A 13,381-nucleotide genomic window follows, 5' to 3' on the forward strand; every position below is an offset into this window, starting at 1 on the left:
AAAAGATAAAGTGCATCCAAAGCCAAAAATATTTTATTTTTGGATAGAGTAAGGTTTCCCCTCACTCTTAGTTCGGGAGGAAGTGGAGGGTGAATCTCCTTAGAGGTTCCAACCCTTTCCTAATATATCTAAAAAAGTTTTGCCTTCAGATATAATTTAACCTCCCTAGCGGTCTGATTATGTCAATATTTCTGTGCTCAAAGCGGTACATTTTTTTGCATGGAAATATGTACTTTTTTATTGTAGGCCTGTAATTTTTAGGAATAACTCACTGAAATCTGTCCGAACAAGAGTCTAGTAAACATCCCGGGTATGATAAAATTTGAAACACGAAATCATTAATTATAATTTAATAAATAATCATAAAAAAGAATAATATAATAATAAATTTAATTCAATAATATAATCAAACCAAAAACACTGAAATTTGAAATAGAGCGCCAAGTTCGCACATCACTGAGCAAAGTCGCAAAATCATTTTCAGTGTCTGATGACGAATTTCCCCACGAATCATTATCACTCAATTCTGCAAGTGGTTCTGATTTACTATTGCTGTTCTCTAGCTGGTCTAAAACCGATTTTGACCTAAAGGGATGCTTTTTGGACGCCATGGAAGTTTCTCAGCTTCCAGGCAATAATAACAGTAAAATTGCAGGCAGGGCACAGGACAAAGCACTAGGGACAAAATGTATGTGAAATGGTTTGATACAGTAATATTTTACTATGTGATTTTAGTGATTTTAGTGAATGTCACTTTTTGTCATTTTCAAATTTCCCGCCGTTCCATCCCCCGTACGTCCCGACGCTCGCAGGGGACGGAACCCAGATGATAGATGCCGGCATCTGCCGGATTACATTGCCGGGGACGCTGCAGAAGGGACATCGCGGGAGCGCAGTACAAGGTAAGGGATCGAGGGACCGAGGAGCAGCGCTGCATGGTTAGCCCGAGTATAGGTCGGGGTTACTGCTTTTGGTACTGAAATTTTACCCCGAGCTACACTCGGGAATACCGCCAGGGAGGCTACAGGATAAGTTCACCTTGTAAAAAAAAAATAAGAAATGCACATTTTTTTGCATGTAAAAAAGTGTGCATTTATTATTTTTTGTTTCTGAAGCTTGTAAAGCATTGCACCAGCGATCAGAAGATCAGCAGATCGCTGGTGCCATGCAAGTCTCCCTCTGACCTGTCAGTATATCAGCTTGCCCGTACACCTCGCATGGACAAGCAGATACCGAAAAGAAGACTCAATGAACTTACACAGCACTCCATAGCACTATGGTAGTTCGTTGAGGAAAACAAGCTGGCAGCCGCAAATGTTTGAACAGAATACTGTGAATGAGTGTTGCCCCGCACAGCTGCATTTTTTAAAAATTGTAAAAGCTAGCGGGGGGGAGAAGATCCCCCGCTAGCTGTCACAGCAGGGATCGGGGGATGCGGAAGCCAGTCTATTCGTAACATGTTACATGTTACACCCTGAATATGGGTATAACATGTAACATGTTACGAAAGGTGAACTTATCCTTTAAGAATGGTCTTTAACATACAACATGAAATAAAAACAACAAAGAAATAAGCGCAAAAAAGTCCCAAAACCCTAGTGTCAGTAACAATGTTGTAAATCAATGTTGTCTATATAGCACTAGGGCAAGCTGTTGAAGCTGTAGCAGGCTCTGAGTAAAACACAAAAGAAGAAAAGCACCTCTAAGTGCAGTATGAAAGACATTTATTTCTTAACAATAAAAAAAAAACACACACATGATGGAGATATAAAAGAGGTTCATCAATGAAATAGAGTAGAGAAATGATGTCCAAGTCCCCGCTGAAAGCAACCGAAACTCACGCTGAGGGAGACTGAAGATGGAGAAAAGCCGGCCAGCATGTGTGTCTCCGATGGAGGGTGGTGGAACGCACCTTGGAGTGCAGCGTCTGTGTCAGCAATGCGATGCATTTCTGGCCATGTGGAAGGCCACTGAGGGGCGAGCTCGCTCCTTTCTCAAGCAAAGGCATTTCTCTATTTCATTGACGAGCCTCTTTTATATCTCTGGCATGTGAGTGTTTTTTTTCATTGTTAAGAAAAAAATTTCTTTCATTTTGCACTTAGAGGCACTTTTTTTCTTTTGTGTTTAACATACAACATGACTATTACTGCTCATTATTACCCAGTTTGTTTTTTCTGTCTTGAAGACACAGGCCGCCTATTGAGACTTGCAATGTCTATGTCTTTTTCACTACTTTCCTGTAGTGATGATCCATTGGTTGTGTTTATTTCCTAAACCAAGAAAAAGAAGCTTTCTTAATTAATCAGACAAAAATACACAAATAGTGCACAATAAGATGACGTGTAAGGAATGATTTTCACTCCTGGTAGAGCATACCTACCTGTGGCAGGTCTGGGGGGGTGTATATTTTTACCCAGATATCATGGGTATTCTTAACTGATACATTGTGCACAGGCGATGGTTGTATTACTTCTGCTGCATGCTCCTGTAGCACCTCCATAGCCTTCTCTGCACTTGTTACCTAGACAGCATTAAAAATAAAAGAAAAAACATGGGCATATTAAAAGGCATGCAAAGTATTTTTCCTAGCAGACATGTCCTGTCTATGTATTGATGTTATTTAGAATCAGAGGGTCATGGTAGCTGACAATTGCCCCTACCTGCCATACATTGGATGCATCCCAGTAATGTTTCAGTGAATGATCTGCACTTTAAATAGGTTCACTACTTCCTCTAAACTTCAGGCTGACTTATAACATGGCTCAGTGTAGTTATGTATTATCAAATAAGTGCACTTTAAAATGCAACGAATGTAACTACCAGACTTTGAGGCTGATTTACGAAAGGAGAATATTTGCCCTCACAAATTGAAGGAGTATTCACTTTAAAATATCCAATCATGTGAAAAGCAAATTTCCTTGGATACCCAGTTATTTGTAGATGCTATTCGTATTTACCATATGGAGCAGCATTCCAATCTCTTCTCAGCCTCCAAGTCCAAAATAAACTCATCTTTGGGGATTACCATCATTAGTGTGCAGTCTTTCTTGCATGAATTTACAATATTTTTCACATGGTTGGATAGTGACCATTCACACATTTTTTTACTTAATGATTCTCAACTCCTTATTATATCAGCCATTTTTTATCTTATAATTCCCCTGTATAGCAGTACTCAGACTGGGAAAGGGGTCATGGAGAATCAATTATGCTCTCAGGCAGTGCATATGCATTGTTAGTAAAAATGCTGTCAAGAGGAGAAAGCACAGTGAGTAGAAAGATGACCTCAGCAGTTTACAGCTTATTTTTTATTGTGCAATTGCCAAGCTGGGTTTGGAGCTGTGTCTTGCTCTAGTGAACTAACTGCATTGAAGGTTACAGACCTGGCTTTGCTGTCTGGTAGGATGCCAGGATGACAAGACAGACTGGAAATGTCAAATATTTTGTCACTTAAAATAGTACCGTGCATATCAACATGTCTCTGCCAGGAATTCAGCTTTAAATAATATCTGCAAGTACATATTGGAACAGAAACGGTGCTTGTCAGAGCTTAGGCCATTGGGAAGATAAAGTTTTGGTAGTACAAAGATGTAGAAGACAGAAAAAATGGAAACTACTAACTGCATCCTTAACACCCCGGTCACATCAGGTACGGCTTGGCATGCGATTTGCTTGCCCTGCGACTTGCAAATCGTATGCCAAGTTGCACCCTATTGTCCGCTATTAGAGCGGTCATATCAGAGCGGTTCCAACATGGTCGGAGCCGCACCGATTTCTAAAGTAGTGCATGCATTACTTTTGTTGTGATTTGCATAGACATCTGTGTCAAATGTCTTGCAAACTACAATGAAATCAGCAGGTCACCCCATTTTGAAATAGTGCGACTTCACTGTAAGTTGCACGATTTCAAAATGGGCTTTGATGTGACCGGGGGCTTAAGAAACTTAATCTAATAAACAGCAGCAAGTAGACTAAATTTTAATTAAAGAATTTGTTAAACTTTTAGACTCCATTCACACCTATGCAGTTTCCTTTTTGTCCGTTTTGCAGTGCTTTTCGCAGTTTGTTTTGTGTTTTTCTACGCGGGTTTTGATGCATTTTTGGCACGTTTTTACTGTGTTTTGGTCAGCTTTTTTTATTGTTAACCACTTCCCGCCCACAATGTACTGCGATGTACGGGTATGTAGCTCTGGCCAGGGGCGGACTGACAACTCATGGGGCCCCAGGGCAATAGGGGATCATGGGGCCCCTGTGTCCTTGCCCAAACTCAAAAAAGCCTATGAAAAAGGTACCAGAGGCATCTCATGGAGCCCCCTACTGACCCCGGGCCCTCAGGCAGTGCCCGAGTTTCCAAATAGTCAGTTCACCCTGGCTCTGGCTGTACTCCACACTTGCGACTGCTGTGGCTGGAATGAAGATCCCGGGGAAAGGGACCCGGTGATCATGTGATCACAATGCAAGCAAAGCTGTTATGAATCAATCTAATTCATAACAGCTCTGCTTATTTTCCTAGTAAGCTGTGATTGGATCATAGCTGTCACATGATGCAAGGGGCCAATCACAGCACCCTGTACCATGTGACCAGCTCCAGTCAATCACAGATCACTATCTTGAGCTGTCAAAAACCTAACTCATTCATGACAGTTCATGAATGAGTTAGGTTCATGACAGTTCATGAATGAGTTAGGTTCATGACAGCAAGCTTTGCATTGCAGGAGAAATGATCTTTATTTCTCCTGCAAAGCAAGGTGTAAAAAAAACAAATCCCTGATCACCCCCCCCCCCACAGTAGTACAATGTTACTATGGTAACATTGTACTATTCTGATAAAAGTATTACAAAAAAAATAAATAATTTTAAAAAGAAATATTGAGAATTTAAAAAAAAAATTAAGGGTTTTTTTCTTGTTCAAACTTTTTATTTGTATTATAACATAGGAAGAAAGACATTAACAGTAGGCAATAGACATTATATTGACAGTAAAGTGCAGGGAAAAGTATATACAGTGTCAATGTCATTATATAGTAGGGGAGAGTCAAGAAAACAAAGCAGTACAACTTGTGATGCCAAATAAGTAAAACTTATTATCAAAAGGTAGTGGCATATCACACTGACATGAAACGATAGGGATGATGACTCTCCAGAGCTGGGTGGGGAGTTAGGGGTGAACAGAGGGGGACCGAGGGGGGGGGGTGAGAGAGGGATGACGGAGATGACTCCATGGTTGGAAGGGACAGAAGTAGTGATTTGTGTGTTCAGTTAGAAGTGGTGCCGGATTAATGCTGAAAATACACGGTTTGCACATCAGGGAAGAAGGAGCAATTCATTAAAGTTCTGTGGGAGGAAACCTTCTACCCAAGGATTCCAGACATTCAGGAACTTAGGAATTGTATCAAGGATTGTGGCTTCCACCTTTGCATGTATCATGGCTTGCGTTACTCTAGTTTTAACAGCAGCAATGCTTAAAGTGGGGGATTTCCAGGATTTTGCAATCACCTGCTTGGCTGCTGTGGTAATTTGTAGGATGAGTTTGAATTGCGACGTAGTTACGCCAGGAGGGCGTAGATTGAGAAGTGCTGTTGTTGGGGAAGGTTGAAGCGGGGCTGCACTAAATTTGGAGATCATGTTAAAGACGCCCGCCCAGAATGTTTGGGCTATTGGGCAGTCCCACCATATGTGATAATGCATTCCCGGGTCTGCACAGCCTCTAAAGCAGTTAGGGGAGTAATTAGGGGTGTATTTTGCAATTCTCGCCGGAACCAAGTACCATTGTGTTAAAACTTTATAGTTGGTTTCCAAGGCTACAATATTCTGTGAAGAAGATTTTGTGTTGGCCTAGATGTGGTCCCAGTCAGACAGGTCTAATTGTCTGTTTAGGTCTGTTTCCCATCTGTGGGTATATGAAGGGGGGGATGTGGTGGCAGAAGTTGTGAGTATGGAATACAGGCATGAAATGAGGCCGCGTCTATGGGGGTCTTTATAGCAGGCCCGTTCAAAGGGGGACATGGTGTTAGTTTGGTTAGATGTTGTAGAGTAGGGGCCATAAAAGTGTTGTAATTGTAAATATCTGAATATTTCAGATGCCGGGAGGTTATGTGTTTCTTGTAATGAGGTGAAGGATTTGAATTTGTTCCTCTGTAGGAAATGATGAGAAATTAAGGGTTTTTTTTAACTACTTGCTGACCACCTACCTGCATTTTGTGGGCAAGCAGAGGCTCTGGACAAAGCGACGTAATCTTACGTCACTTCCTATTTCAGAGTGTGAACGTGCCTGTGCCCCCCCCCCCCCCCCCACTGTCCCCCCTTGGTTGGTTCAGGAAGAGAAGAGAGAACACCGCACTGAGCAAAAGCACTACATTTTACACGCATGCATTAGATAAGCACATTTACCCTTTGAACGCCTGTCACCCAGCCAGTGCCATTAGTACAGTGTCAGTATATTGAATTTTTCACTGATCCCTGTATTCCTGCCACTAGCGACATCAGATAATGTCGGGGTCAGTAAGTGTCCCACCCAGCCAGGGTCAGCTAGCGTTAGATTGTTTGCACACTATTGCACTCATGCTATAGGTCATTGATCACCGCCACTACTAGTATACGGTTTGTACTGATCAATATAATGATCATGAACAGAACTATACTAGTGCCTGCTTTGTATAGTGTCCCCATAAATGCAGTGTTAGCAGGATCAGATCCGTTCACTGTCAGCTCTAGCGTTTAGCCCCTCCGCTGTTTTTCATTGAAGATTTGCACCAATTGATTGTGGGCCAAGGCAATTTATATGCACAAAAATACATCACTGCCCACCCACATTTAGCTCTTGCCAGACAATTCACATGGAAGCCTATCACAGTTTTTGAACTTAAAACTTTTTTGGGCCTAACCCTCAACATGGGCATTACAAAAAAGAATGAATTGTGGTAATATTTGTCCATAGACCCAATTCATCGTATGCCCGTGTTCTCTGTTGTTACATATATGCCCAACATGGACCAGCAATGTACTGGTATTCTGGACTTTGAGTGGTTATACCGGGATGATGCCTGCAGCTACAGGCATCATCCTGGTATTGTTTTTGTCGGCTGGTGGTCAACTTTCAAGTAAAAGCAATCCTAGTGGCCAATTAGCTGCTGAATCATTTTTACAAGCAGCAGAAAAGGACATCCCCTCCCTCTTCCTGCCACCTTCCACGGTTTTCTTGAGCTCTCCTGTCCCACAGGGGAATCCGAGAATGTAGCCGGCAGTTCCACTGGCTGGCTATAGAGCTGATCAGAAACCCTAATGGCTCCAATCATCTCTATGGTCTGAGAGACCGGAAGCTGCAAGCATTTCATCATTTCCAACTTTAACAGCGCCATTTGTAAATTGGGAAAGCATCTGATCACACTGATCTTGGTGAGATCAGATTATGTAAGGGCAGAGGAGATATCTAGTATCATAGACCCCAGATTTCTCAAAAAAGAATACCTGTCAATGTGTATTGCAGTCACAGGAGATATTTAGCACCTCAAGAAATGTGATAGGCAGTCAGAAAGTAAAAGCTGTGGAAATTCTAATATATATGCCATAGCTTGTAGACTCTATAACTTTCACACAAACCAATTAATATACATGTATTGGAATTTTTTTTACCAAAGACATGTAGCAGAATACATTTTGGCCTAATGTTATGACTAACTTTCAGTTTATTGGAAATTTTTTATAAACAAAAGTGAATATCATTTAAAAAAATTTTTTTTTTGTTTATAGCGCAAAAAGTAAAAACCGCAGAGGTGATGAAATACCACCAAAAGAAAATTCTATTTGCGTAAAAAAAGGACATAAGTGTCGTTAGAGCATTGCACGACCGTGCAATTACCAGTTGAAATAGCGCAGGGCTTAGCAGCAAAAAATGGTCTGGTCATGAAGGGGGTAAATCTTCCGGAGGTAGAGTGGTTAAAGTGTAATTTTTTTTTGTTGCTGGGCGGAATAAAAATGCAAAAGGTGGCAAAAACGCAGTAAAAATGCACTAGCATGCATTTCAGTTGCTTCTCCATTGAAATGTATTGTATCAAAAATGCTGCTATTTGCTTTTAAAAAGTCCCTGAGCCTTTCCAAAAATGCAGCAGCTCAAAGAAGCACAGAACATGTTCCTTAGGAAACCATGTTAAATGGGCTGTAGTGCATTTCTGTAAAAAGCACTAAAAAATGTATTGGTGTGAACGGAGCCTTACACAAATTAAAGTGCTGTATGTGTGCTCAGCACTGATTGAAACTTGCCCAAAAGCCTGCTGAAGCCTACTAACAGCTTATTTAAAACCACAGACATCCTCCCCATTCAAAGCTGCATTTTATTCTTCAAGACTAGAGATGAAGGTGCTTTAAGCACTTCCAGAAAGCTGTTCCATGCTGGCTGAAAGCTTTGTAAATGCTTGCTGTATGTAGAGCTCATCATCCAAACTGACACATGCGTGAACTATTCAATCCACTTACAGTGCTGTGTCTAAACAGTCACTAAAACCTTTACTTGCTTAGCACAGAATTGCAATTTCTAGTAACTGTTGATTTTTTTTCTAGGAAACTATAATATTAAAAATATGTTACCTGATTTGGCAAATGGGTACATCAAAAAAATGTACACAGTTATTCGTCCTGCATTTTTTCTATCCGAAAGGGAACAAAAAATTTTATCGGGCTATTTTCTCTCCAGATCGAATGTTTTTCATTCATACAGAATTAAGTGACTCAGGAAAATACTGCATTATAGCCACTAGATGGAGCTGATAATCATAGTAAATATTTATTTTTGTAGGATCACCAGCTCCATCTAGTGGCTATAATGCAGTATTTTTCTGTGTCACTGTTCTGTATGAATGAGAGACATTCGACCAGGAGAGAAAATAGCCAAATATCTTTGATTTTGCCCCATTCGCATAGACTTAACATACATGCAGTTTCACAGGACGGATAGTTCTGCAAATTTTTATATATATGCCCCATAGTGATTTATTGTCGAAATAGACACATGTAAAAGTGACATGTGAATAACACTGGCAAATAACAATATCATTATCTCAGAAAATGCTACGCTGTTTTTTTGTAGAGGTGGTGCTGTGCCTTTAAACAAATAATATCTTATGATAATCCAAGCACGTTGCCAGTTGTCTTCTGAGCCTAAATATACAGTAATAGTGTATGTACATGGATAAAGAGGACAAAGAACCTTTTGTGTCATTCATTTCAGTGGAATACATCACTGACATTTATACACGTCACTGACTTTAAATATAGCATAAGCTTTCACACAGAGAAGTTGGCACCTATTAAGCATAAGCTGCTGCTGAAAGATTTTCTAAGTAAAAATTACTACTGCTGTAATATAATAAACATCACAATAAAATCATTTGATTCCATCATCAGACCAAACACACATTTTTTTAAATCAAAAAATTACAACAACCGATATGTATAGAAAGCAAATAACAAGCATACTATAGAAATGTAATATTATAATACTGCAATCATATTAGGTACCTTTATGAACTGTGACTGCAGATGGAGCAGTTCATCCACCTTCTTGTGCTGTTTCAATTTTGTTAAAAATTTCTGCTGCCATGGATCCTTGTTAGGTTTAATCTGGAAAATGATTGTGCAACTCCATTATTAATCATCATTAAAGACCAATGCCAGATGCATCACATGACTTAACACAGCCAGAAAACAATGCAACTGTGCTGAAGTCAGATTTTGTCTGGGCATCTAAGTGGCACTGTGGCCTTTAGTCATATGATTCTATTCTGTGCAACTTCCCCCTCATGCTCCGCTATGTGTATGGGTGAGGCTGCAGTGGGTTATCTGTCTTCCAGAACTTACATTTACACAGGTTCATATTCAATTCTCTAGAGAATATAAGGATACAGGCGGCTACAGTATTTGAATATACAGTATATTGTGCAGTCTATCTGTCGCTTCAAACATCAGTGTCTGCTGGCGCGCTATAGTCAATAGATTATCTCCTGATTTGGCCACAAATGCTAGGATTGGAAGATGGTCATTTATTGACTATGGACACCTTTAAAGTCACTCAATGCCAGGACTTTTTCCCTTATGTTTGAGTGAAAAATGTCATGTTTCTCTGCACAATACTTTTAAAGTAAACCTGTCATGTACAGGGGTGGACTGACCATTTGGAAACTCGGGCACTGCCCGAGGGCCCCGGGTCAGTAGGTGGCCCCATGAGATGCCCCTGGTACCTTTTTCATAGGCTTTTTTGAGTTTGGGCAAGGACACAGGGGCCCCATGATCCCCTATTGCCCGGGGGCCCCATGACTTGTCAATCCGCCCCTGGTCATGTACCAACATTTAATTACGCTAATAATACTTTAAATGCATGTTTTCATTGAACTGTAGAATGAGAGACAGGATTTAGTTCTTGCAGGTGCAGGGCTTAGTGCCAACTGTGATCTATATCTAGACCCAGTATATAGTCTTGGCCAAGAATCCATAGGCTCCACAGAGACACAGGGACTGCTTTAACCACGTGCCTACTGGGCACCTATACCCCCTTCCTGCCCAGGCCAATTTTCAGCTTTCAGCACTGTTGCACTTGGTGATTGTCCGTTTACCGTACCCGTTAACAGCTGTGTCCCGTAGGACACAGTGATCACCGGAGGCACTGGGTGCACACCGCTGGGGACGCATAGAGGGGCGAGTTCTGGCATGACATCCATGGACGTCGTCCCAGCATTCCACAACCACGCTGTAGCCATCCTTCGGCTATAGTGCGGTTGAGAACTGGTTAAAGTGGAACTTTTGTCAAAAAAATTAAGTCCTGCTATATAACATCATGCTGGCCCCTTTTACAGCTATAGCTATGTAAAACATTAAAAATAAATGCCTATACTTTTTAAAACTCAGTAATACACATTCTCACGCTGCGCTGCACATGCTCAGTTGCTCTCTCTTTTTTACACTGTGCTGAATTTGTAGAAGCTGATCTGCTAACAGCCTAAAGATTTACTGCTGCTCAGGGACTCTGAGCTTTAGCAAAATGGCAGCCTCCAGCCAGAAGAAACAGGAACAATGCTGGAGGCAATTTAAAGCACACATTAAATTGGGGAGCATAATTATTAATGTGGAATGTATGTTCCTTGTTAAAGAACATTATTTTTTAAGTTGTTATGGATAAAGTTAATGGGTTACCACTTTGCACACATTCATGTCTTATTTAAGAAAGTATGATGTGTAACCACGTTTCTCCTCCAATACAATCTTCCCATGCAAATTGGGATGTGTACACACACACTCTCACATGCCTAAATAGCAATCAGCACATAAAATCAAGTAAAAACAGGAGAGGAGTACTATTGCTAGAGGGTATTTGCTGGCATTTGACTGATGCAATTGTAAGGAGCCATAGAAAACCCTACTGTCCCACCAAATTAAGAGTAATAATATAATATTAAAGATAATTTGCAACACTGATGATGTAAACATATCAAAAGTGTACAATAATATTTTTCATTTAAAAAAGCTTCAAGTCTTGCATGCAAAAAACACATAACATCTATATATACTGCATAGTCTACCTTGTACAGCTTGGGCTACATCAAATACTTACACTTATATTTACTGCAGAATGCCAAATTAACAAAATTTGGGTTATATGGTTGAATATGGGTTGAGAATTTGCTTGAAAAACAGAAAACACTTACCAACAATCAATTTGGCATCTAGAAACCCACTTTAAGATCTGAAACTAATACTAATAAAAACCAATATAACTTCTAATATAAATACTAATGTAAAAACTAATATATCAGTTGCAATAGGTATGGCGTATATGGGCACTTAATGGGAGCTAATTCACAAGTGTGATGAATGTTGCATATGCATATAAAATAGCTATTGACATCACTGGAATAAGAACATCTTTTGGTAAACCAGATTTAACTGAAAAAAACAGGTTTAACTGAATTGGACTGATTAAACTATATTGGTATTGTTGTATTGCTGGTTTATTTTTGGATTCATTAGATGTAAGTGGCATAGTTAATAAACTCTACTTTAGAGTTCCCCATCATAAGGCCATTTATTCATACTTTTAAATTATATAGCCATTTGAATTCTCCCATAGAATGTAATTAGTTTTTATCACATTTAAATAATTTATAGTCAGAGCCTAATTATGAAACTGAATTTTTAAGTATCAGGCAATACTTGTTATCTGCGTTTCTCTGTCCTGAAATTGTAATTAGAAATATAAAGAAGCCTTTATAAAACGTGGTTAGAGCTGAAAGGTAATATTTTATTGGGTTGCAGTTTCTTTATAACTGTATTAATGCAGCTGTGAAAAATATTACTAAAGTATAGCTAAAGGGAAAACTAAAGGGAAAACTTTTTCTTTAGCTCTGGATAGAGTGGCGAGATATTAGAACACCTGTCAATTTTTATTGCTGTCTGTGTCCCATTAGGAAGATTCACTCTCTCTATTTATCCTGAGAGTGAAAGTGAAAGAAAACCCCAAATTTTGTGTTGTCACCAATCAAGGAATAGAGGGGAAATCTTCCAACTGGGACACTAGTTCTGGTGACCCTGGTGTGGGATATTGTAATTTGATATATATATACTGGATGTGGTGTATGCTCACGTTATTGAGCAGGCCAGCATAGGACTGAGCTAGATGTATTTTACACAACAAAAGCATAAGGATTCTTTGCTATGTTAACTTTATGCAGTATCACCTTGGCACTTGGGCGCAACATTGTTACATTTCAAAGGAGGTAATTTACAAGCTTGCAAGGGTGATAAAATGCAGATAGCTCAGTCAGACTTGAAAGGACTTGGACAACATCTACTATCTAATAACATGAAAAGGGTTATTAAGTATGGTAAATAGCATTCTTCAAAGGGTAATTTGTTTATCTAATTAATAGTAAAAGAATGTAGAATATCTGGACAACTTTGATTAGAATTATGACTGCAGCTGTCCAAGCCCAAAAGGCATTACCTGCCACCCAGAAGATCAAAGGGGCTCCTAAAAAGTGGCCAATCAGAGTGTTTGTCATTGCACTGAATGGGAAAAATGGGTATATTAGGGAAGGTTTTTTTGGTTAAGTGGTGACAGGAGAAAGTGAGTCCTCTGAGGGATTCTGATGGTTGCATGAATATTCTGTGTTGTCTGTACTTCTGTTTTATGAACTGTCGCTGAATTGATTAAATGCATCTCTCTGGAAAAGAACTGTTGGACTAATTGCTGTAGGAAAAGTACATTTATAAATACACGTCTTCATCCCTCATTCCTTCTATTAATAGAAGACAACAACTGGTGAAAACCAGGATTCCCTCACTTTGGAGGGATTTCTTCTCACTTCCTGTTTTGGCTAAGGGACAGGAAGTGAAG

General features: G+C 39.8%; 1 protein-coding gene across 1 annotated transcript in view; it reads right to left on the bottom strand.

The window, feature by feature from the left end:
- Nucleotides 1-13,381, bottom strand: part of LOC149470307 (uncharacterized) — a 133,976-nt gene that overhangs the window by 104,039 nt on the left and 16,556 nt on the right. The window contains exons 9-11 of the mRNA XM_089664762.1: nt 9,514-9,615; nt 2,381-2,521; nt 2,161-2,270 (exon numbers count right to left, since the gene is read on the bottom strand). Coding sequence (XP_089520888.1) covers nt 2,161-2,270; nt 2,381-2,521; nt 9,514-9,615 — 353 coding nt within the window. The remainder of the gene's footprint in view (nt 1-2,160; nt 2,271-2,380; nt 2,522-9,513; nt 9,616-13,381) is intronic.

This window comes from Staurois parvus, unplaced genomic scaffold (genome assembly GCF_062004578.1).
Source record: "Staurois parvus isolate SC_StPar_1 unplaced genomic scaffold, SC_StPar_1.0 ptg000048l, whole genome shotgun sequence".
NCBI classification, from domain to species: Eukaryota; Metazoa; Chordata; class Amphibia; order Anura; family Ranidae; genus Staurois; species Staurois parvus.